At 36.4% G+C, this 26,108-nt stretch overlaps 3 protein-coding genes across 3 annotated transcripts; 1 reads left to right on the plus strand and 2 right to left on the minus strand.

Moving 5' to 3' along the window:
- Nucleotides 1–2,984: 2,984 nt before the first annotated feature.
- Nucleotides 2,985–5,499, minus strand: LOC142608019 (G-type lectin S-receptor-like serine/threonine-protein kinase LECRK2). The gene has a single exon (XM_075779725.1). The coding sequence runs from the start codon at nucleotides 5,497–5,499 to the stop codon at nucleotides 3,079–3,081; it is 2,421 nt and encodes an 806-aa protein (XP_075635840.1). The 3' UTR covers nucleotides 2,985–3,078.
- Nucleotides 5,500–16,061: 10,562 nt separating this feature from the next.
- LOC142608052 (uncharacterized) lies at nucleotides 16,062–19,962 on the minus strand. Its single transcript, XM_075779755.1, has 6 exons — nucleotides 19,303–19,962; nucleotides 18,294–18,397; nucleotides 18,080–18,182; nucleotides 17,692–17,990; nucleotides 16,620–16,925; nucleotides 16,062–16,522 (listed from the first exon to the last, which is right to left on the minus strand). The coding sequence occupies exons 1-6, from the start codon at nucleotides 19,862–19,864 to the stop codon at nucleotides 16,169–16,171; spliced, it is 1,728 nt and encodes a 575-aa protein (XP_075635870.1). The 5' UTR covers nucleotides 19,865–19,962; the 3' UTR covers nucleotides 16,062–16,168.
- Nucleotides 19,963–21,946: 1,984 nt separating this feature from the next.
- Nucleotides 21,947–22,813, plus strand: LOC142606510 (uncharacterized). Its single transcript, XM_075777847.1, has 2 exons — nucleotides 21,947–22,116; nucleotides 22,237–22,813. The coding sequence occupies exons 1-2, from the start codon at nucleotides 21,947–21,949 to the stop codon at nucleotides 22,811–22,813; spliced, it is 747 nt and encodes a 248-aa protein (XP_075633962.1).
- The last annotated feature ends 3,295 nt before the right edge of the window (nucleotides 22,814–26,108 follow it).

A 26,108-nucleotide genomic window follows, 5' to 3' on the forward strand; every position in this document is an offset into this window, starting at 1 on the left:
CTTAATGAAGCTGCATAAAAATTTTAGTCCCATTTATGGTTGAAATCAGCATTTTCCCTTCCCAATAGTGTTCTGATTTCATTTTGGAATACTATTTATAGAATGTAAGAAAGAATGTCCCTAAAAGAAAGAAAGAAACAAATATATATATATATATATATATATGTGTGTGTGTGTGTGTGTGTGTGTGTGTGTGTGTGTGTGTGTGTGAGTTGATAGCCTCTACTAATACACGGGTAAAAAAGTTCACTTTTGGAGTCAATGAGTTAAGCCTCAAAAGAAAGGGAGAGGAAGATTCAAACTAGTGATCTCCATATTATAAGGCATAATCTCTTACAGATTGCACTATACCTTGGTGTTGCACCCTTTTTTTGTCCATAAAAGAGAAGCAAAAATGCTAGAGCAACAAGTATTTCTCTTGATATTATAAAACAAAACAAAATATCATTTTACTAATATAAAGGATGACTAGGAATGAAGACTGTATGATTGTGATTCCTTTTCAGTTTTCACACCACCATTTTTTTCTTTATTGTTCTTTTTCAATTTTTGTACCGTTTATCCTTCTATATCCCATCCATGAATCCTTACATAGCACTGATGAATAGTCCTAAATGCCCAGATCATCTTTGTATGCCATTTTGTCAAAAGTCAGTTTTACAAAGGTGTAGGACAGTGGTTTTGATATTGTAAAATCTAGCCATATTTCATCTAAGAAGGCCTTGCTGAAGATAACTGTAGACGACTAAATTTCTTAGATCGAAATAAATCAAACAAGTAAAAATAGTTTCACAAATACGAATTTGTATTGATAAATATGTGGTACAATTCTCTGTAATTACAAAAGAGTGATCCTCTGATTCGATCTCCTTGAAAGATTTATTGATTGTAATTGTGGTAATGTGATTTTGATATGAACACAAGATATCCTTCAATTTGGCTGAGGAATGGATCGAAGATCTTTGAAACGGAATTACAATAAATCTCTGACTATGAGCTTGTTAGAAATTCTGTGTTCTTCGTGTGTTCTTCATGTTTGAAGGTTTGTGGTAGAAATTCTTCGGGGCTTTGGAGGCTTGAATCCGTAGAGCTTCACCAATTTGTGGTTTGTTGAGGTTTCTGGAGGCTTTTGAGCTTGATTCCAGTGAACTTTGAGATCTGAACGAGTAGTTTGGATGATTTTGCTTCAAATGTTGTTTGTATTCGAGGTTGAAGTTCTTGAAGGCTTTGGAGTTTGATTCCGGCAGAGCTTCTGGATTTTTGAACTCAAGATATCTTCTTCCTTTTCTCTCCCTTTCTAAATGTCTTAGGAAGGCTTCTATTTATAGGAGTTTAGGGGTGGGTGAGCAACACGTGGCGGAGTCTGATTGGTGACACTTGTCACAGCTTGATTGGTCCGTTTATGTCATCGCTTACACGTGCTGGATTGCTTGTGTCATCGCTTACACGTGCAGGGCTGCTTGTGTCATCGCTTACACGTACTGATGCAGTTTCATGCCTTTATTTCAATGACACTTGACAAATTTCTATTGGAATCCGAATAGTGATGGCAAAACCTAGCAGCAGTACGTGGTGCCTTGTAATTGGTTGTATTTTGTGGACTTGGTAGTATGATGTGTCAGCTTGTGATAGGTCAGGAATTTTCCCTCTCTACAATAACCTGCACAGCAAAATATGTCAAACATAGTGGCTCCAATTAGTTCTAGAGTCTAGTAGACACTAGTCATTGTCCTGACCTCGTCAATTGGAGTTTCCTAAAATTAGTAGAGGGATTCTGCAGGTGAGTCAAAATTCTACTAATAGCATGCTACTCATTTTTTCAATCCTTATGAATGGTGGCATTGACTGTATTAGTTTTATTGTGGTTCAATACTCAATAGAAAAATGATTTTTTTTTTTTGCAATACTAAACAAAAACTTTATCTTGCAACCCCTTTTTTTTGTTTGATACAAATTTTATATAAAGAATTACTTGACAAAGAATAGTTATAATTTTTTTGAGAGTATTGGGACACATATAATAATCATACATTCATGAGTATACCATTCTTGGATATTACCTGACTTGCCAAGCCGATGGCATTGACAATTAAACACACATAAAGACTTAAGCAACCAGAAAGGTAATTACATAAAAGGATTAACATTGAACTAATAAATGAGGATGGATCTGGAGGAACTGATACCTCAACTTAAGACACATTCCTTCAACTTCAAACTTGAAAGATTCTGCATGTGTCCAAAATTTCATCTAATCTTTTATGTGCTCATCATTTATGCAAAATAATATCTGATGGAGTTGCTTTGATGCTCAACACTTCTCTAGCCAGGACAGTTCTACAAGGAAGGTACTTTACCAAGGCAACAATGAACATGGATTTGTATCTCATTCACTGCTCTGTCTTGCCAAGTATCGCCTCCTCACTTTTCTGTTTCATCTATCAATTTGGTTGTGTAAGTTAAACTAATCTTGTGGCAAGATCGATTATGTCAAGTTAATGTTGCAAACCATGACAAATTGTAAGTCTTGTTGTAAGACAGTAGTTTGGATCTTGATAAATCTAGCTAGATTTAATCTAAGAAAGCTTGCCCGAAAATAAACTATACAGCAAAATATGTCGATGATAGTGGCTCCAACTAGTTCTAGAGTCTAGTAGCCACTATTCATTGTCCAGACCTAGTCAATTGGAGTTTCCAAAATTTGGTAGTGGGATTCTGCCTATGGTATATTACTTGGTTTGTCAATCCTTACGAATGATGGCATTAAATGTTGGGTTTTGTATTAGTTTTACAGTGGTTCAATACTCAATAGAAAAGACACATTTTTGTAGTACAAAAGGAAAACCATCTAGCACCCCACCGCCCCCCCCCCCTTTTTTTACATTTAAATTTCATATAAAGAATTACTTGATATAGAAAAATTGTCATTTTATTGAAAATCTTGGAACATATGGATAATTATTATTCATATTAGAGAACCTAGTTCCTGGATATTACTTGACTTGCAAAGCTGATAGTATTGACAATTAAACATGCATAAAGACTTAAACAACCAAAATGGTAGTTATATAAGAGGATTTACATTGAACTAATAAATGAGGATGAACCTGGAGGAACTGAGACCTCAATTGATCCTTCCATCATTTGTACCACTTTCTTCATTGTTGGCCTTAGTGATGGATCCTCCTGAATGCACCATATTGCAATCATCACATATTTCTCCACTCCTTTCATGTCATCTATTGCCTCCTCATCATTCTCCACTAACAGATCCAATTTCTTGTCTTTATAGCAATCATATGCCCAGTCAGCTAGTATCATCTGGTCCTCACCCTTTGCCTTCACTTCAAAACTCTTCCTGCAGCAAATGAGCTCTAGCAACAAAATGCCAAAGCTATAAACATCCACCTTGATTGTAACAGGCATGTTTTTGAACCATTCAGGTGCAACATACCCTTTAGTTCCCCTGATTCTAGTAGTAGTACGAGTCTGATCTGTTTTCAAAAGCTTAGCTAATCCAAAGTCAGAAATTCTAGCTGAAAAAGAGTCATCTAGGAGGATGTTCTGCGGCTTGATATCGCAGTGGATGATTTGGGTGCTGCATTCTTCATGCAAGTAAAAGAGCCCCCTTGCCGTTTCTAATGCAATTTGAATTCTTTGGTACCAATATGGTCGTGAACCCCCAAATAGAAAGCTTGCTAGAGAACCATTACTCATGAATTCATATACAAGAAGACGATGCTCCCCCTCATTGCAGAATCCTAGTAGTTGGACCAAATTTTTGTGGTTTGTTCTTCCAATAGCACTCACTTCAGCATTGAACTCCATATCGCCTTCTCTCTCCATATTATACAACCTTTTAACCGCAACTGGTTTTCTGTCCTCATATTGTAGAACCCCTTTATAAACTTTTGCAAAGGCACCCCTCCCTAGCTCTTCCCTGAACCCATTTGTGGCTTCTGTTAGTTCCTCAAAAGTGTAACTTCGCAAATTCATGCCTGGCATGACCAGGTATGGATTACGGGCCTTTGGTTTCCAATATTTGAGACGAAAAACAAGCAGAATGGCAGCCAACATGAAGAGTAAGTTCAGAAACATCGAGCTGCTAAGGAGCACCGACACAATAAGTATCACAGTTGATTGATTTTTCTTTTTCAAATCTGCACCTGGAGGCTTAAAAGTAGAATTATCTTTCCTTGTTTTGATTAGAACTTTGCTTGCAGCGTTGTTGATGGGGTCCAGTCTCCCATTTGAGAGAGGAATTTTCTTTTTCAAGCACTTTCTATCTTCAAAAACGACCGCTGCACAGAAACAATCATCCAGGCAAGCTTTTCTACACCAATCTTCGGTTATGCCTGGTCCACCATATCTTGCATAATCTGATCCGGATTGGGGCCAATTTATACTTTCCATTTCACTTAAATCAAACTGATCTGTTTCTGAAGATGCTTCATCACAACTTTGTGGAAGAAAGTTCTGTTTGCAACCTTTCCTAATATCATCTGGATTAATGAAGGTGTATCCAGGTGGGCATCTGCAATTTGGTTTTCCATCATCTCCTAGGATGCAATAGCTGTTGAACCCACAAGCTCCACTGCCTATGTCTTCCAGAAGATGGCATATATTATCAGGTATATAGGACACAGAGGACCAGGCCATACGCCACCTTCCAGCATTTGTACTGTTAGTGCTCTTTTTTGGGTATACATATTGTGTAAAAACTCCATCATACTCCATAATTGCTCTTTGATAGAAGTCCTGCGTAGAACTAGGATTAGATGATATCACCGTAAGTAAGCTTCCGTTTCTAGCTGTGAGGTATATAGAGCCAGACTCATTGAAGACCACCAGAAAGCCACTGCCTATAGTTCTACTTAACCAATAAGCAGTGTTAGACCAATCTGTAGGGTATTCTATCGTTTGAAGCACAAGATTTCCATCTATTTGTAGTTGGAACTGGAACCTTCCTTTAGAGTTATTCCTTTTTGAGTAATGAGCTACAAGCCTGCTTCCCATACTCATTGTTTGTGTAGGTAACATTGTATCTGTCGGATGATCAAAACTCTGCCACAAATAGCCACCATCCTGGCTTGCCAGCACAAAGTTTCCGGTGTCAAGCATGGCTGCATAGACAACTCCTAAACCACCTAACTCAGATTTCCATATCCCTGTGCCTGTTGGGTCACTGAGTACCAATTGGCCACCTTCGGTAAGTTCAACTTTGGATCCTGTTGGCACTAGATTATCTCCATTGGCTGACCAGACAATGGTTTCCTCAGGTATTTTGTTGAACCATATGGCTAGTAGATAGCGTCCATTTTCAATTTGTTTGAAACCAAAAGCAAAGTCACCAGAAGGCGATGCCCAGTATGAGCCATTTTCCTGTGCAATAAGGGATGAGCCTAGAGATTGGTTGCTGGAACTTTGAGCAAAGGTGGAATATGGCAGCAACAGAACAAGAAGCAACAGGGAGAGAAGATATGATAGTTGTAAAGCCATAGTATTAGGAGTTCATACACTTTGTAGTATAAATGATAAACTGTATCATGACAAATCTACTGGTAGAGGAAGATTTGCATTTGGAACATTTTGTTGTGAGTATGGGCAGTGGAACACTTTGTAGCATAAATGATAAACTATGAGGTGAATGATAAATTTGTATAATGACAAATCTACGAGTCCTTTATTATGTTTTCTCTGCAGTCTGTGAAGAGAGACTCTTTCTCTATGCTACCGCTGAAAACAAAGACTTCAGATTTTCTTCATTGACTTTGTTTTGATTCGATGGTCTTAACCTGTGGACTGTGGTTTACATTTACTGCATTAATTTGCAATCTCTTGAAATTTCCACTTTTTTGAAGTTGATCCACTCTCTCGTATTTATTAGTATTGACTTCACTACTGTCCATTTACGTCAGCATGTTTGCGTGGGCACAAAAGTTTCCATACGGTCAATTCCTATGTCACCAAGAAATCTCTCTATTTTTTTTTTTTTTTTTATACAAAATGGCAATTCTGCTCTAAATATATGTGTGAAGCTTTCTTTTGGAGACTTGAACCCCGATTTTTAACCTCTGCATCCTACAAGCACTTATTCTTGTGGAATGACTACTGCACCAAGAATTCTCTCTATTTGTAGTGGGCTCATTTCATGATTCAAATTTAATATTACAAATCTAAAAATGAATGGGACTATCACCTCATTTAATGCCACTCCCGAATCCAAGTAAGAGCTAGGCACATGACAACAGTCACATACTTATAAAGTTTACACCCTACAAGTGTGAAAGATCTTTTTAACAACTAAAGAATTATCCTCAAAGAAAATTTCATTAATAAATCCAAAATATTTTCAATAATGCAATTCTCAAAGGATCTTCAAAAAATAATAATCTTCCAACATCATAAAGAAAAATAAACTAAATCTTTTAAGACTAAAAGTCTAAACAAAAGATAATATTAAACATAAAAGTTCAAATCTTATTCTAATGATTCCTAAACTTCACTCATATGCACATCCCAGGCGGAAGCCCAAATACATGCTACTCTTCCTGATCAAAATCTAAAAAGGGGTAAAAGGGAGGTGAGTTGACAACTCAATAAGTAACCAAAATCCTAATAAGTTATATCAAGCAAATAGATCTGTAAAATAATAAGTTGTATATAGATAAAATATTTTAAATCTTACAAATATACTATAGATGGATTAGAAATAATTAGTTTTCCATTGATCAAAGTCATAATTTACAATAGATTCTAAAAACACATAAGCAGTTTCAAGGACTTATAACAATTCAAATATTCAATATAATTCATATTCTTAACAATCTTTATAACTATGGTCACGTTATATTCCCGCGACTGAGCATCAGATTCAGATGAAACTAGTTATGTGCTAATGTATATCTCCCATTAGTTTGATCCAAAAACACGATAGGCTCGTGATGCCCCAGATAGAACTAGTTTCAGTACCAATGAATAACCCCCATTGGCTGGGTATCAGAGTCAAAACATAGTCAGATTGTCTAAAATCATATATATCAAATCATAATTCAAATAAAAATATATTTCATTCAAATACATAATAAAATCATATATTTAGTAAATCAAATATATTTGTGATAATTCTTTATTCTTTACTTTAAATCAATGCAGCTAAAACAATTAAATTAAAATGGTAATAGATGTAAGCAAGTTTTGGTAGTTAAGATGCGCAAAATAAAGCTAATTAGGATAAAGTTACTTACCTCAACTAGCTCACCACAAAAAAACTTCTCCATGACATTTTCTCTAAAATCCGTAGATATCACCTAAACAATTTACAAGCATCATTTACTCAATAATCAAATAATTTAAGAAAAATTTATAACGGTATTTGACCAGAAGTGAGACTATTAAAAATATTCAGGGGCTGTTTGGTTTTAAAAGACCATCACTCATCACTCCTTACTCAATTTTCATCACTCGTCACTCATCACTCTATAACTCATCACTTATCACTAAAATTACCACAGCTTCCTAAGGTGACATGTTTGGCATTTGTTTCCGATTTTGATAACTCAAAAAATTTTACTTTTTGTGGGCCCACGGATTGACTTGGTGTAGCTTTTACTTCTTATTTCTTTTTCGTTTTTTTTTTCCTTCAACCTCTAATACCCAAACTCACCGAACCCAGTGTAAAGGAATGGAGAAAAAAAAAGAAAAAAAGAAAAGAAGAAGAAACCAAACCCAGAAACCCAATGTGAAAAGGAAAGAAAAGAAAAAAAAAAAAAAAAAGAAAAGAAGAAGAAGAAGAAAAGAATAGAGAAACCAAGTCCAGACCCAGCGTGAAAGAAAAAAAGAAAGAGAAACCAAACCCAGAAACCCAATGTGAAAAGGAAAGAAAAGAAGGAAAAAAAAAAGTTAGAAGAAAAAGAACACCAAACCCAATGTGAAAGGAAAAAAAAAAAAAAAAAAAGACCAGACCTAGCGTGAAAAGAAAAAAAAAAGAAGAAGACCAAACCCAGCGTGAAAGGGAAAAAAAAGAAAAGAAAAAGAAGAAGAAGACCAAAGCTAGCGTGAAAGGCAAAATAAAAATAAAAAAAGACGAAGAAGACTAGACCCAACGTGATAGGGAAAAAAAGACCTAACGTGAAAGGAAAAAAGAAAAACAAGAAGAAGAAGAAGACTAGACCTAGCGTGAAAGGAAAAGAAGAAGAAGAAGAAGACCAGACCGTATTTGACTAATCTTTGACTGTGGGTCCCTCAAATATGTGTGTATTTACCAAAATGTCATTATAATTCTGTTTTCATAACTCAAAAAACACCTAAAAGTTGTTTTCAGTTTCCATAACTTATCACTTAAAAATCAGAGAATTGAGTGATGGAAACAAAAACTGAAAACTAATCTAAACAAACCAAACAGCCGTGGGACTCACCAATTTTGAGTTATAGGTGATGAAAACAGAGTGATGGGTGATGGAAAACACTAAATCCAAATAACCCCTCAATAACTGTCCAATGTTATCTCACACCAAAATTCTACATGGTCATAATATTTTTCTTTATATATATATATATATATATATATATATATATATATATATTTTTTTTTTTTCCTTCCACCATTAATGCCTTAAAGATAGGGCTATAGCTCCTAATACTAGGTCACACTAGAAAAGGCAAGGCATGTGGGCCATCCTTCAAGTACTACACTTACGTTTACAACTTTCTTTTTTTTTTGGTGGTAGCCGACCTATCTTCAACAAAGACACTATTACTTATAGGGGTGTCCACGGGTCGGGCTGAGTCGATTTTCGATCCAACTTGAACCTAACCCGCTGGCGTTGGGTGGAAAGAAGAGTGATCCAAAACCGATTGCCGACGTCAATCGGTCGAGTCAGTTTTGGGTTTGGGTGGAGATCAGGTCTATTTGGTCGGTTTTGGGTCGTCGCTGGAACTGTAAAATCATTGCCGAAATCTGCAAAATCATCACCGAAAAATGTAAAAACTCACTAGATTTGCATCAAAATCATCAAAATCTGCACCAAAATCGCTAAAATCTGCTGAGAATGGCCATATTTGGCTAAATCTCACCAAATATGGTTGAGAACTCGCTGGATCTCCTCGGATTTGAGCTTGATTTCGCCAGATTTGTATATAACCTTCGTCGGGTCGGGTGGCTTGGGTTTTGGAGAAGAAAACCTGCCACTTGACCCACTGGCATCGAGCCTTAGGCGCGGAAACCCGAAACCGATCGACGGGAGCGTCGGTTCAGGCTGAACTCCCGTGGAGATCGGGAGGGTTGGTCGGTTCGGCGGGCAGTGGTCGGGTCTAGACACCCCTATTACTTACACCTTTTCTTCTTCTTCCTTTTTTTTTTTACTTGTCAAACCTCAAACCTAGTCCTATACTTTCTAGACTTTTTGTTTTTCCCCAAATCCATCAATTCGGGGACAGTTTCTTAAACAAAAACTGTGCAAAAACCTGACCATGACATCTAATTCAACTATCTCAGCTTGCTGCATCGAGGAAAGAGGCTAGGCACCGAATTGGATGGGAGGGAAGGTGTGTAAAGAGGTGACCCATTATGCCTAAATCTGCAGCTTCAATTTACGCTTATCGCAACAAGTGTATATAGAAAGATTAAATTACTGAGCATAGAAAAATTTGCAGGTCAAACCTTCTCTACTTGAGTATTTTGTGTAGTCTCCTCTCTCAAAGTATTTGTCAATATATGATGACTTAATTAGCTTATATATAGTAGGAGTTTCAGCCTTATTTTCTAAAATCCCCCTTAGTAATATAAATTATAAAATTGACCTCACAAACAGATTTACTTAAATAACCCTCCTTTTAATTTTTTTTTTCCGAGTATTACATTTAAAATTTTAAATAATGTAATGCGGTAATAGTCTATTTTCCGTTGAATCCAAAAGGGGAATATATATATATATATATATATATATATAGAGAGAGAGAGAGAGAGAGAGAGAGAGAGAGAGAGAGAGAGAGAGAGAGTGGCACATGCTACATCTTAAGTGAGAAAATTAAGATAAAATTTCTATTTGAAGAAATATGAAACTATATACATAAAAAATGTATGTCACATACAAAGTTAGGGTAGCTATTTGACATATGAATATCTATTTTACTATAATAGCTTTTTAGTACTTATTTGCTAAAAGCAATATCCACTCACTAAAAATTTCTTAGAATTATAACAACTATTATCATCTTCCAACAATAATCAACTAAGTTTTGCTAAGAAATTGTTAAAATATTTAAATTTTCATAATGAATGTGTGTGTATATATATATATATATATATATATATACCTTTTTGGATTTAATGGAATATTTATATAGTTAGGGTGGCACGTGCTACCTCTTAAGTGAGAAAATTAAGATAAAATTTCTCTTTGAAGAAATATGAAACTATATACATAAAAATATATGTCACGTACAAATTTAGGGTAGCTATTTAACATATGAATATCTATTTTACTATAATAGCTTTTTAGTACTTATTTGCTAAAGGTAATATCTACTCACTAAAAACTTCTTAGAATAATAATGAATATTATCATCTTCCAACAATAATCAATTGAGTTTTGCTAAGAAATTGATAAAATATTTAAATTTTCATAATAAATGATGTCATATGTTACAATTGAAAATTTTCATCAAATACTTTCAGCCATACACAATGAAACTTTTTTCATTCATACTTTCTTCTTTATCATTCTACATGAGTCTAGGTGCAATGTTTAGCTTACTTTGTTTTTAATGAACACCCATTTTAGGCAAAGAAATGAAAAAAAATGATTACAAAACGCATGTGTTATCAATTGAAATAGACTATTTACTAAAATCAATTGAAAGAACTATGACATATACCCAAGATAATAGTTTAGCATAATTAACTAAAAAGATAGAAATTCTAAATTCACCCTTAGAAGAAAGAGACATAAAAAGAGACATAGTTGTTCTAGAAATTATTGAATTATCAAATAATGAAAGAATTGATAAAAATAGCAGATATACTATTTGTCATAAATGCAAGAATATGGACATACTAAAAAACAATGCGATAGACATAATAAAAAATGTAAAATGTATAAGGAAATTAGAATTTGAGAAAGATATAATAAATGAATTAATGGAAATATTTAGTGCTAAGCAAAAAGAGATAGACGAAGTAAAGAAAAAGAAAGAATTAAAATCAAACAACCCACTCAACGTTAATAAAAAAAAAAAGGAAACAAAAAGACATAATACTAAAACTGATAGACAACCTACCTAATCACCTAAAAGACAAAATAGACTATTTACTAAAATTGAAAGATTCTATAGACATACCCATTGCTTGTGTTAACTATAGAAAATATGGACACCATGTTACAAAATGTGGAAAAGAAGAAAAAGCTAAGAAAGAGAAAGAAAAAGCTAAGAAAGAAAAAGTTAAGAAAAGATAGACAAAAATGAAATAGGATAAATTAGATATAAAACCGGTAACCATTTTTACTTCTATCATTAAGTCTTGTAGAGTTACCGGTTTTATATCTAATTTGTCCTGTTTTATTTTTGTCTGTCTTTTCTTAGCTTTTTCTTTCTCTTTCTTAGCTTTTTCTTCTTTTCCACATTTTGTAACATGGTGTCCATATTTTTTATACCTAATACAAGCAATGGGTATCTCTATAGAATCTTTCAATGGCCAAATCGGCCCAATACCATCTTTTTAAAAAAATTTTAGGCAAAAAACACTGTTTCCGAAATAACTGGGGAAATACCACTTTTTCCAGTACTCGAGATCACGAAACTTGAGTATTGGATTTTATAGTTCCACCGTGGCATGCCAGCATGGCATCACGGATTCAAAAAATGCTACTTAGTACTCGAGTTTGGTGGACTCGAGTACTGTATAATGTGGTACCCGAGTCCACTAAATTCGGGTACTAATCTTGATTGGCCGCCAGCCTTTGATGGGATAATGTCATTTGATACTTGAGTTTCATGTACTCGAGTACTGTGTTAACAGTACCCGAGTTCTTGAAACTTGAGTACAAATCTAGATTGGCCACCATCTATTTGGTGTATATCATGCCCATTATACTCGAGTTTTATGTACTCGGGTACTGTTAACACAGTACCCGAGTACATGAAGCTTGAGTATTGCTCACTAAAACCACAAAAAGTTCAAATTTTGTCTCTCATTTCTCACTCACCAGACGGACTCTCACTCTCCACACCCAAAACGTACAAACCCCAAACCCATTTCATCAGTGGCGACCTCGCACTCACTCCATCGGAGACAAGCCCATTTCATTGGCGGCAGAAATCTCTCCTTTCGCCGGCGACCTCGCACTCACTCCACCGGAGACAAGCGCATCTCATCGGCGGCGAAAACAATAACTCTCCTCTTGTCGGCATTCTCGCACTCAAAGATTAGCAATTTTGGTAATTTTTTTTTCTTTCCATGAGTTTTTAAATTACACTTCTGTTTAAGATTACAAAATTTCCCAAAAGGTTTAAGTTAGGAAATTGTGAATTTAATCATGTAATCTAACATCCTTGATGATGGCTGGTATTTTACAATTGTAAATTCCACAAACTGTGATTTAAATTGAATATCTTGCAAATGACATGCCTAGGTTTCTAGGTTTTTAGCTTTTGTGGTTGGACTTGGAATGACCAGAAGAATTTTTCAATATTTGATAGGAAAAGTTGTGTTTGAATAACTAAAAAACTCTTGATTTTAAGTTTTAGTAAATAGTCTTTTTTGTCTTTTAGGTGATTTGGTAGGTTGTCTATCAGTTTTATTATTATGTCTTTTTGTTTCCTTTTCCTTTTATTGACTTTGAGTGGGTTGATTGATTTTAATTCTTTATTTTTCTTTACTTGGTCTATCTCTTTTTGCTTAACGTTAAATATTTCCATTAATTCATTTATTATATCTTTCTCAAATTCTAATTTACTTCTACGTTTTATATTTTTAATATGTCTATCACATTGTTTTTTAGTATGTCTATATTCTTTGCATTTATAACAAATAGTATATCTGCTATTTTTATCAATTCTTTCATTATCTGATAATTCAATAATATCTAGAACACCTATGTCTCTTTCTTCTAAGGGTGAATTTAGAATTCTATCTTTTTAGTTAATTCTGCTAAACTATTATCTTGGGTATATGTCATAGTTCTTTTAATTGATTTTAGTCTTTAATCAATTTCTTCCTTTAAACTATTACTCTTCTTGGAACTATTATTTTTCTCTTCTTTGTTGACTACTTTTACTACACTATCACGATTATGTCTTTCCTTGTCATGTGTCTTTCTTTTTCTTACATTATTTCTATAGGACTACTTTCTTTCTTTTCTGTTAGAGTTGTTTTTAGTGTCTTCAAGTCTTCTTTCTTTAAGTCATCTTTCTTGAAGTCTTTCTTATTGTCTGATAATTCAATAATATCTAGAACAACTATGTCTCTTAATATGTTTCTCCATATTAAGGGGAAGATTACTTGATTTTAAAGCTTAAGGAGGAATTGTAAACTACCCCAACCATAAAGGATGAAAAGTGTTTTTATCCTAAGTTTTTTATTTTTTTATTTTTGTGTGTGTAAAATTATGTGCTCTTACTTAAAATGGCGCATAAAGATAAAAATACAATAAAAAAAATCAACCCAAGAAAACTATATGTCAAATAATGAATTTTTGCTCAACAAAGTTGACTAAATAAAAAACAATTTCTAAAAACACAACATAATGGTACACTATTTTCGTAATACCTTTATAATTTTGTTATATTTTATTTTGACTCATAAAGAATTGACATTTTAATAGTTGTAAAAATATTATGACGACAAAAAAATGTCTTAATATTTTCACAAGAGAAATGCTATGTCCACAATATTTTCACAACAAATCATAAGTAGTAAGTTGTTATGGGTTGTTATTAGCAAAAACTTGCTGTGAAATTGTAAAGTACTCGCAAGTATATGAACCGTATCGAAGTATAGTTTGACAAGAATGAGGTTGAACTCACAGGGACTTGAATGAACGTAGAAATATTAATTAAAACTTAATTACATTAATCCTAATCTAGTTTAATAAAAACTGGTTGTTTTGAAATTAAATAAAGCTAAACAAAAAATTAAATAAAGCAAAGACGTGACATAAAGCAGTAAAAAGATTAAAAAATCTAGAGAAAGGAATTAATTTTTTGGAATCCGTCTTGTTAATTCATATCAGCATATATTTATAATCATTAATTTTTCTCAACGCTACATGATAATCTAGAAATCAATTTTGTTATCATGGAAAATATTATCATCAAAACTTATTTGGTGCATCTCACTTATCTATGAGGCCTGCATGTTATAAGAGGGGTGCTACAAGATATAGTTTAGTAAGATATTTTTTCTAAATGAAGATACCAATAAATATATTTTTGTGAAGAAAAGATTTGATCCCAAGTTTTTTGTTCGATGATAGATATTTTATCAATGGAACTATTTTTTTTTTTTTTTTGACAGAAGGAACTAATTATTATTATCATTACTAGTTGTGCAAGCCAACTTCAACGGTTACTAATGACTTCAATTAGACACTAATATTATCTTGAAGCAATGGGTTCTAATATGCATACGTATGCAACCTTATCTAGAATACACTAGGCCTAAAAAAAGCATATATGCTTAATTATTTGCTTGCTTGTGAACAAGAATATTGGTAAATTTAGTAAAATTGGTTCTCATACACGTTTATAAGCAACAAGACCTAACGTGCAAGTGGGGATTAAGTTACCGAGGGGTGACAAATAGAATCAATAGATACAAACTTACATCATCACCAAGCGAAGAGAAGCACAAAATGGAAAAGTTCTCTACTGAAACAATTTCTAGGAGTTGTCCCTCCAAGCCTTCCGACAAAGAATATTGGTTTTTTTTGCTAAGTACTAGAATATTGAATCCTTGACAATGATAGAAAGGGTTAGGCAGTTTGAAACATGAGGTGTAGTGCAAACAAATGTGTGTAGGTAACACATTAACATCGAGATAGCTATTAAGGATGAATTATTGGGGAATGATATTGCTTTTGCATTACTGTAGGAAGAGTGCAAAGGTTGAAGTGGTAGGTTATGTGCTTGACATTACTTCACTGGGCAAGAGACGAGACTCTCTCACACTCATCACCATCCCTTTCATATTAGTCTTTTCATTATTGTTTGAGAAATGTTTATGTCAACAATATTTTCATAACAAATACTGTGTAGTCCGTTGTTATTTGTCATTATTAGTGGGTAAGAAAGTAATTTCAGTGGTAGATTCAAATTAAAAACCTGTAACAACTTGCCAACTAGGATTTATTGTGAAAGTATTGTAAAAATGTTGTGTACGTAGTACTTCTCTTATCGTTTAGTTGTCATGTAAGGCAAATTGTGAGTGAAGAAGCAAATAGGGCCACTATTGGAGTCTCTATAGAGTAACAAAAAATATTTATCTTAACTTCAGAGTTTAGTAGTGTCAGAACTCAGAAGTGCATGGACATTAAAAATTCAGTTAACACTTTTTTGGACATGAAAAACTAAATTTCAAGTAAAGATAAAAGTGCAAATTGACCCAAATGTGTAACCTTTTTCAATCACAACAAAATTATTTATGAATATAAAGTGTAATCATCCACTAATTAATTAAATATATTCTGGGTTATTTCCATGACATACACCACAAATTTTAATTTTGACACTAACCATATTATGATTACAAAAGCAATATGTTAGGCCAAAATCAATATTTATCAACCATCTAATGAAGTAACCATATGGACAGGTGGCCTAACAATAGAAAGCCCTTGTAATCCATCCACCATCCCACCTGCAAGTGTAAGAGTTGTAGCCTTGTGAATTCAAGTAGCATCAAGTTCCATTAGTGCTCAAGTGGCTGCACACCATAACACACGGGGTCAAGTGGTATGCAGGAAAACAAATGGCAAACATCAAACCCAAAATTTTAAGAGCATCTATGCCGAAATTAAGACCCTTTCCCCATTAGAGAGAAGAACAAAGTTGCTATAATGCTAAATTCATATCAATGCAAAATTTTACACAATGTGAAAACAAATTGATTCTATACATTACAAATGGTAAACATCAAACCCTAATATCTATTGCACATCATAACATTCCCTTAGTCTCTCCTCCGCTTCTTGTGTCTGTCATTCCTTTCACTCTCATCTGAACTCAATGAATCCAATTTTGAACTTGCTGACCCTGTAACCAAACTACCAGAACTATCAGATTCTTCTTCTGATTCGGATTCTGATGCTGCCTGCTCTTGTTGCATAATAAGGCGTGGCATATTCTTCAAGTACTCACGTAAGTTTTCAGTGATGCCACCAAGTCCAATGGATGTGAAGAAGTTAATTGAAAACCGTGTGTTCTTGGGATTGTCCCTCGGGAAGATAGATTCAAAGGAATCCTGCATTGTGGGATCGTTAAGACGGTCATTCAGCAGATGGATGCCCAGATGCTCTGACAATTCCTGCAACAGAAACAACACAACTGTGAATACAACAGCTTCTAGAAGAAATGCTTGAGTGAAAAGCATGAGGGGAAAAAATTGGTGTTGGTTTTGATACCTGGAATAGAATCTTAATAAATATACGAGATGAAGAAGTGGTATCCTCCTCTGTTAAGCGAATATAGGCTAAAACATGCCAAGGTAGAGCATCTGTGCCGAGTAAATGCGCAAAAAACTTAGCCACATTACACAACTTATTTGTTTCAAGCCGGTGAATCATGGAATATTGTTGGACAAAGCATTTGTCAAAATTTTCCTGATAAACTTTGTTGATCATGCAGAATTGCTGCCCCAAAAGACCATAATACCGGAGGTAAGTTCTCTCCTGACTACAGCATTCCAAGAGCATAATGTTCAACTCCATCTGCATAAGCCACCAAGACAATTATAAGTCTTCAAGTAGTACAGAATTTGATTCGAGATTTAAAAAAAAAAAAAATTATGCTAATATATTATTATTAAGCTTTCAATTTTATTATTTTAAGCTTTCAATTGTATTATTGTAAGATTTTTTTTTTCTTTTATTATTTTAAGCATTCAATTTTAGGAGTTTTCAAATTCTTCAAGCCAAACTCAACTCCATGTCAAGTCTAGCCTAAGCAGCAAGAAGCTTAGCCTGGGCTCTGTGTGGCTTGCCTCTATACACCCCTAATGGTGACTGAAGTACCCAAAGGAAATAATCTAAGCACCAAGGCAAGTTAGTGCATGAAACTACTAATGAATTCTAATCGTTTAGGGGGTGGGGGTTAAAAAAACAGAAGCTAAGAATAAAGAAAAATATATATTTGATACTGACATGTAATAACATCTAGCAATCTGAAATGTTAAAAGAATACGTAAAGTGAATCTAATCCATCTTGTTTATTCATTTATTGTTCATTAATATACTTGATAGCAAAGGGGTGTAAAGGATGTCTTCGTGCTGGACAGGAGACTCAGAACCCAGCTCTAGTTTCTCTAACTAATAGTGATTCCTAGCCAAGTACCAATAATTTGCAGAGACTCAGCGAATTGTGAACAAATATTCATTATTTATCTATCTTTCCCTACTTCTTCTTAAACAAGGGAATACTAAATAAAGAGACTTCGATTTTACAGCAGTAACATCAGGAAAAGCTTGCAACACATACCTCTTGACCTGGCTCTAGTTTAATTTTCAGGAGCTTATGACCTGCCTCCTCAAAATCTGCACTGGACATAATTGTTAGATAGATTGTCCTCCGAAGATTTACAAGATTTGTCTCTGTTTCATCCCTTATTTTCATCTGCTCCTCATCCTCTTCCGCATCATCATCCTCATCCTCATCATCAACATCTGAAGCTGCATCTGAACCTTCTTCATCCTCAGACTCTTCACCCAAAATGGTTTTCTTCAACTCTTCATAACGCTTCTCATTCTCAAGGAAATTAGGATCTGGCTTGAATATATCTGAACAAGGAGAAAGAAAAATATAAATCAATACATAACCATAGCAAGACCAATCAAGAAGCAGAAAACAGCTCAGCATAATGCCATACCAAGGGCAATCTCTGGATCTATTTCCTCTTGGAGAGAGATCTCATGGGTTATCTGATCTTCCTGCTCTACAAGGTCCAGACCTGGACGAATAGCTGGGTACCCCTGCAAACGAATTCATCACAGAGGGTATCTTTATTCTAGCTATCCTTGGACACTAATAGTAGTATGTCATACCATAATTCTTAAAATGAAGGGAGAACAAAAAAATCATACCTGAAACTTGGCTTTTCTTATCGCAAATAGCCCTTCTATCAGAAATTGAACCCTTTTGTCTATTTCACCTTCATGAAGAATCCCACGGAAACGCTCAAATATTCCTGTAGAAGTGTAGACCTTGAGTACACAGTACAGAAACTAAAATTTATTCCAATAAAAATAAAAGAAAGAGGATAGGAACATTATGACATATAATCTCATGGAAACAGTGATTGCTAAGCATAGAACATAATGAACCAAAAGTTTGACAACGTAAATAATCAAAAGAAACTCGCTACTTGTCTTTCATAATATCAGAAGTACATAAGTAAACAAATTTTGAATACTCAAAAATATATTCAAACGCTAACCATTCAACTTAGTATTATCATAGATAACAAAGAATGGCAACTTCCCAGTGGAACCTAAGATATCTCACTGATCAGAAAACACTGGTTCAGTACTTAGAATAGGCACAGGGTTTTGATCCCAATCTGATTTGAAATAGGGATCATAATATTAATTTGACTTTTTTAAATCTATATTTCTTGTCGGTAATTCTACAAAATACTAAAAAAAAAAAAAAAAAAAAAAAAACAGATACATGCCAGATTTAGGCATGATTACAACCCCCCTTGTAATGAACTGTCCTATCACTTAGGAGCTGTGGACTTTGCTATTCTGCCTATCCGAAGTTAGTTGGGCTATGCCTAATTTGATAATAGTTTGTTAGCCTCTTGGAAGGGGAATTTTGGCAAACAATAGTGGGGATATTTGGAAGGTAGCTCCCTTATGTCTTATGTGGTGCCTTTGGGGAAAGGAATATGCACATTTTTGAAGTAGTTAAAGGAGATACTGGTGGTACAGCTCAAGTTCAAATTACTCAAGTTGGAATAAAACTACAGCTAAATCCAAACCAATATAAACCCTGGTCTCTCAATGCAAATGATTAGTCAAGCAAAAACAAAGATTACAATTTAAACCTTCCAATCTGAAATCTGACAGAAAATAAGGTACGGATACCCACCATGCAAGCCTTTAGGCGAGAGATCTTGCAAAAGTGATCCACACTCTGTGACAAAGGCAACAGCAACCTCAACACTCGAATCGGTTGGATTCTCAAGCAGCACAGTAAGCAGCTCCAAGGCAATGATCTCATGAGCCACTAGTTGGTTCACTAAATGTGCAATGAACTTAACAGCAGCTAGTAATTGAGGTTTGTCGTTCCTTTTATATGCTCTCTTGAGCTGCAAAACGACCCTCCTCAAAAGAAGCTCGCCAAGCTCAGGAAACTTGGTGTTGACAACAGCAACCAGTGCTGCAAACACGTCTGTAAAACCCGGGGAAGCCATCTGCGACTTCATACAGGACCGACAAAATAGCCCACTTCCCCGTATCAAATTCTCCGAGAAGAGTTCTGGGATAAAGTTCTTTACGTTGGCAGCATTAACCTTGTTCACAAGCCCATTTATACTCTTCCGAAGGGCATCCCATGTCAACCGCTGGTATTCAACACTGCTTTTATCTTGAACCTCTTTCATCATCCGAGCCAACTTAAACGGAGGAAAATAAATAGCCTCTTTCATCATCTTAGCCAACTCAATCAAAAGGAAAAGTTGCTCCGATGACTATAGAGGTGTTAGCTTTTGCTTTAACAATTCAAGCACATCAATGGCCTAACACTCTCTCTCACAAGACTAGCAGGACAAAGAACTGCCTAATGTATACATATTTATATTATATGTCATAGGTCGGCAACAATAGGAATTGTATTCCTTGTTGTATTCGGACATGCTTGACCGACTTATAAGCAATGGGCCTTGTGGGCTTCAGTGGCCCACAAATTGAACCCAAGTCAACAAAAAGAATTGTGGATTACCAAAATTAATAACCTCATTTAAAAATTAAAAAAAAAACCCAAATTCTGGCATATTATATATTTACTGAGTTCTATGCCAGTTTCAACAAAACAATGAAAACTCAAATCAACAAATATAAATAACCAAGAATGCTGAAATCCACACGTTAAACACTAAAATTCCTCATAAATTAACAAACATAGCAAAAGTTATACAATAGAGCCAAGAATACCAAATAGGGGAAAAAAAAAGAGAGAGAAGCTAAATAGAAAACAGTACCTCACTTGATAAATGGTGAGAAAGAAGAGCACCTATACAAGGAAGCATAACTAAAGAGAAAAGTTGTATTAAATTACTTTAAATTAGTCCAATCCAAAGATACACTTATTTTATACAAATTTTTTTTTTATTTTTTTATTTTATATATAGAAAGTCTATTGAAAAAAAAAAATGACAAAATTGACATATGCTAATGTGGCTAATTGTTAGTAATCGAAAAAAAAAAATGATGTCAATAATGAGTCCAAATAAGAACCAACAAACTTGTAAATTTAACTGGTGAAAAAAATATTGTCAAATTTTTTTTTTTTTAATGTATTCTGCATTCCTCTTTTCCTTTAATAAACACATGTTTATTTTATTAAAAAAACTAAATTGTATAAAAAGCTTAAAATACTATTCCTTCAAAGCAACTCATCATTACAACTAGTGTGCTTCAAAAAGAAAAGGCGGGAAAAATATAGAAGGTAACATAGAGTTGGGCCTACTGAGACGTGAACACTACACTGGATTCAAGCCGGTTCTTATGGGTATGAAAAATTTGGATTTTAGTCCTAATGTGCATTTGGCATGACTTAATTTTGTCGGCTTAATTTTGTCAGCTTATTTTACTATTCAGCTTATTTTTGTTACTATTCATGGGTCTCACTGCACTTTTTTGGTACTATTCATAGGTCCTGATAGGCCCAATAAATATTGTTGTACAGTTGAACCCTTAAGGCATCCTCGTCCACCCTTTCCCAGCCGGGACGCAGTAAAGGAAGCCATAAAAGAGCATTCAACACCTCGGACAGTTACAAACTATCCAGGAGACCATTGGAAGTCCATCAAAACCCACATTAATTAGTTCAAAAGCGTTACAGATGGAGCACTAAAGCCACCATAAATAAGGAACAACAGCTAGAAGAGAGGAATATATACATCCCCCTTTCAGAACTAAAGAAGGTACATTTTTTGATACAAACACGCTGAAGCACTGATATTTCCTAGTTCTTATAATATCTCTTAGCTTCCATTTGCTGACTTTACCATCGGAGACTTTGTGGCCGGCCCCACACCTGTGGCCACCCAAAGAGAATTCCTTTCACGACCTTGCAGCTATAGAGACGGAGCTTGTGCTGACTTAACCTGGAAGAACCTACTTGACTGGCGGTCTCATCATCAGTTTGGCGTCGTCTGTGGGGACGACAATTTTGTACCTAGGTTCGAGAGCGTAGTTCCATTCAACTCTAGAGTCCAAATGGATTCTAGCACGCCACAAGATTCTGCAGTATTAGCCCTGCAAATCCAAACATTCACAGCCAACATGGAGGAGCTTACAAGGCAAAACCAGGAGATGAGGTTGTAGCTTTAGCAAGGAGACAACCGTTCTGGGACCAATCGGAACGACGAGGGAGACAACCAAAGAAGGAATGACCACCGGCAACCAACTACTCCTGAGGGAGTGAACTCAGACCTCCTCAGGGAAATGAGAAGGGAAATGGACGAGCTGAGAAGTGAATAAGGGAAAAGACGGATTGGAGCTTAGATAGGATGGTCAGGAGGATGGACTTGCCGTTTACAACAGCAATCCTAGAGTGCCCAATGCCTTCAAAGTTTCTTCTCCCACAACTCGAGCAGTTCGATGGTCTGAAAGACCCTCTACACCACCTCAACACCTTTAAGACAACTTTGGGCCTTCAACAACCCCTTGACGAGATACTGTACCATTCCTTCCCCACCATTCTCAAAGGAGCAGCACGGGAGTGGTTCACTAAGCTACCAACATAGTCCATTGACAGCTTCGAGCAATTGGGTAATTCCTTTTTACACCATTTTGTTAGTGGACAGCGCTTGAAAAGGTCGGCAGACCACCTGCTCACCATCAGGCAAGGGAAGAAGGAGACCTTGAGGTCATATGTGAAGCATTTTACCAGAGAAACCTTAGAGGTAGATGAAGTAGATGACAAAGTGCAACTGACGACCTTCAAAGCCGGGTTAAAGTCCAGAGAGTTCGTGGGCGCATTTGCGAAGAGCCCTCCTTCGACGATGGCGGAAATGCTCTTGAAAGCGCAGAAGCATATGAACGCCGAAGATGCCCTAACAGGGATAAAGGAAGTAGAGAAGCCCAAGGAGAGGGAAGAAAAGGGAGAGGACCGAAGGGGACAAAAAAAAGAACGGGGGGATTGTCAGGGCACTGACGGGAACAAGCGAAAAGACAATAAAACCACGCAGACGGTAAAATTTACCCCTTTAATTATACCCGTTGACAAAATTTTGATGCAGATTAAGGACAAGTATTACCTCAAATGGCCAAGGTCGTTGCACACATCCCCTAATGTGTGTGATAAGAAGAAGTATTGTCATTTCCACAAGGATCACGGTCATTACACAGAAGATTGCAAAGACCTGAAGGAGTAGATAGAAAAGCTTATTTAAAGAGGGAAGTTGCAGAAGTTTGTAAAGAAAGGGGACTCCAACAAATCTAGGAGTGATAACAAGGATAAACATGAAGTTTTTCTGAGGGACAAGGACAACTCATTCAACCGTCCACAAAGCGCAATAGGAGAAATAAAGACGATCACAGGATGACCATCTACAGGTGGGTCTTTTAGATCCTTCAAGAAGGCGCAACAGAGGCAGGTAAACAGCATCCACAGGATACCATCCCTGAAACAAAGAAGGACGGATAGGGACATCCTATTCTCAGAAGAAGATGCCAGAGGGGTAAAGTAGCCACATGACAACCCCTGGTTATAATGCTCATGATAGAGGGGTTGAACATAAGGAGGATCCTTGTAGACAACAGTAGCTCTGCAGACATCATTTACCTCTTTGCTTTCCAATAGCTAAAGGTAGATCCCGAAAGATTGCGACCTTTTGAGTCCCCCCTCGTTAGCTTTAGTGGAGATAGAGTGTATCACAAAGGCATAGTGGCACTGACAGTCACAGCGGGATCTTACCCCCGACAGTTGACTCGTCAGCTTGACTTTTTGGTGGCAAACTGTCCTTCCTCGTACAATGTGATAATTGGAAGGCCTACACTCAACCGCTAGAAGGCAGCCACATCCACCTATTGCCTAAAGGTAAAGTTCCCAACAGAGAATGGCGTGGGCGAAGTCAAGGGATATCAAGTGCTGGCTAAGGAATGCTACCAAGTAGTGTTAGCTGCAAAGGAGGACCATACGTGGATGATCGAAGAGAAAAAAGAAGAAAAAGTGGAAGCTCTGGAAACTGTGGAGCTGGTAGACAGGGAGTTAGCAAAGACTACAAGGATAGGGACTACTTTGAGCAAAGAGATGAAGAAGAAACTAGTCCAATTCCTTAAGGGTAATTCAGATGTCTTCGCATAGAGTCACGAGGATATGCCAAGCATAGCAAATGAGGTCATCCAACACCAACTGAATGTAGATCCCGAGAAGAAGCCCATCCAGCAAAGGTGATGAGTCTTCACTCTTGAAGTAAACAAGGCAATCATGGACGAAGTAAACAAATTGCTAGCAGTAGACTTCATTCGCGAGGTCTATTATCTAGACTGGTTAGTTAACGTCATCCTGGTAAAAAAGGTGAATGGGAAGTGGAGGACGTGCGTAGACTTCACAGACCTGAACAAGGTTTGCCCGAAAGATAGTTTCCCCTTGCCAAAAATAGATCAGCTGGTGGATTCCACAGTAGGACACAAGCTCCTTACATTCATGGACGCGTTCTCGAGATACAACCAAATCAAGATGTCAGAAGAAGACCAAGAATAAACAGCCTTTATTACACGCCAAGGGCTATACTGCTACAAGGTAATGCCCTTCGGACAAAAAATGCAAGAGCAACCTAATAGAGATTAGTGAACAGGATGTTCAGTAAGCAAATTAGGAGAAACATGGAGGTATACATAAATGACATGCTCATCAAGAGCAAGGAAGAATCTTCACACCTGGATGACCTTGAGGAGACATTCACTACTTTCAGGTAGTATTAGATGAAGCTGAACCCCAGTAAGTGTGCCTTCGGGGTGGTGTCGGGGAAGTTTCTAGGGTTCATGGTGTCCTAGAGGGGGATAGAAGCAAACCTAGAAAATGTACGAGCCATATTAGAGATGGCATCACCAAAGACGGTGAAGGAAGTCCAGAAACTAACAGGATGGATAGCAACACTCAACAAGTTCATCTTTAGAGCAACAGAAAAATGTCTGCCTTTTTTCAAAACTCTGAAGCAAGCATTCACCTGGACGGAGGAGTGCAAGAAGGCCTTCCAGGAGCTTAAATAGTATTTAAGCAATCCACCTTTCCTAAGCCCGTCCAAAGAAGGGGAAGACCTATACTTATATTTAGCAGTATCAGCTACAGGTGTGAGTGGAAACTTGATTCGGGAAAAGAATGGAACACAACTCCCGATCTACTATGCCAGTCAAGCCTTCCAAGGAGTTGAAGCAAAGTACCCACGGATCGAGAAGATTGCATTCGCCTTGATTGTAGCCTCACGAAAGCTGCGCCCCTACTTCCAGGAAAATCCTACCCTGGTGATGACGGATCAACCCATACAGAATTCAATGAGCAAGCTCGAGGCTATAGGAAGAATGGTTCAATGGGAAATCAAACTTAGCTAGTTCGACATTGAGTACCACGCCAGAACAGCTATCAAAGCACAAGCACTAGCAGATTTTATCGCCGAATTCACAATCCTTGACGAAGACGAGGCACAGGACAAAGTGGAAAGGTGGACGATCCAGGCTGACTGGGCATCAGCCCGAAAAAGGGGTGGAGTCGGTGTCATTATCATTACCCTAGAAGGAGATACGCTCAAATATAGAGTTTAGCTTCAATTCTCCGCCACCAACAACAAAGCGAAGTACGAGGCAATACTGATGGGACTAAGGGTCGAAAAGGCATTAGGCACTAAAAACTTACTCCTCTAGAGCGATTCTAAGCTGGTCGTGGGGCAGATAAAGGAAGAGTATGAGGCAAGGGAGGAGAGGATGCAGAAATACCTGAGGCTGATGAGGCATTTGGTTCGAGAATTTGATGAAGTATAGTTCATACAGGTACCTAGGAGTCAGAATATGGGGGCAGACGAGATAGCAAAGCAAGCATCATCATAAGCGAGATAAACGAGCACAGATTTAAAAATGGAAGTTCAGAAGCGTCCAAGCATTAAAGAGATCCACACCTTCGCAATTCAAAGCGAAAGCAGCTAGATAACCCCAATTCTATCTTTCCTTCAAGATGGACAACTTCCGTAGGACGTTGAGGACACCAGGAAAGTCCGAAAGAGAGCAGCTAGGTTCACTATCTTGAACGATGCCCTATACAAAAGAGGCTTCTCTATGCCCTACTTGAAATGTGTCGATGAAAGTGAGGCTAAGTACATCCTAGAGGAGATCCACGAAGGGATATGTGGAGACCACGCAGGCTCGAGATCACTAGTAAGTAAGATCATCAGAATAGGTTACTTTTGGCCTACCATGCAGAAGGACGCAAGAGAGTTCGTTGAACAATGCGACAAATGTCAAAGGTTTTGAAATGTTCAACGTATCTTAACAGAGAAGTTGACACCCATAACCTCCTCATGGCCATTTGCCTAGTGGGATATTGACATCGTGGGCCCACTATCCTAAGGTAAGAGACAGGTAAAATTTCTACTAGTCACAATTGATTACTTTACAAAATGGGTTGAAGTAGAAGCGCTACCAACCATCACGGAGGCAAAGATCCAAAACTTCGTG

Source organism: Castanea sativa, chromosome 8 (assembly GCF_040712315.1).
Source record: "Castanea sativa cultivar Marrone di Chiusa Pesio chromosome 8, ASM4071231v1".
NCBI lineage: Eukaryota > Viridiplantae > Streptophyta > Magnoliopsida > Fagales > Fagaceae > Castanea > Castanea sativa.

Bases quoted from the DNA above. Each gene is read 5' to 3' on its own strand.
- LOC142608019 (XM_075779725.1), bottom strand. From the start codon at position 5,499: ATGGCTTTACAACTATCATATCTTCTCTCCCTGTTGCTTCTTGTTCTG.
- LOC142608052 (XM_075779755.1), bottom strand. From the start codon at position 19,864: ATGATGAAAGAGGCTATTTATTTTCCTCCGTTTAAGTTGGCTCGGATG. The intron at 17,991-18,079 runs GTATGGCATTAT...CTCCTTGTTCAG, and splicing joins AGATCCAGAGATTGCCCTTG to ATATATTCAAGCCAGATCCT. The intron at 16,926-17,691 runs GTATGTGTTGCA...TGGCTTATGCAG, and splicing joins AACTAGAGCCAGGTCAAGAG to ATGGAGTTGAACATTATGCT.
- LOC142606510 (XM_075777847.1), top strand. From the start codon at position 21,947: ATGGTCAGGAGGATGGACTTGCCGTTTACAACAGCAATCCTAGAGTGC. The intron at 22,117-22,236 runs GTACCATTCCTT...CCATTTTGTTAG, and splicing joins CAACCCCTTGACGAGATACT to TGGACAGCGCTTGAAAAGGT.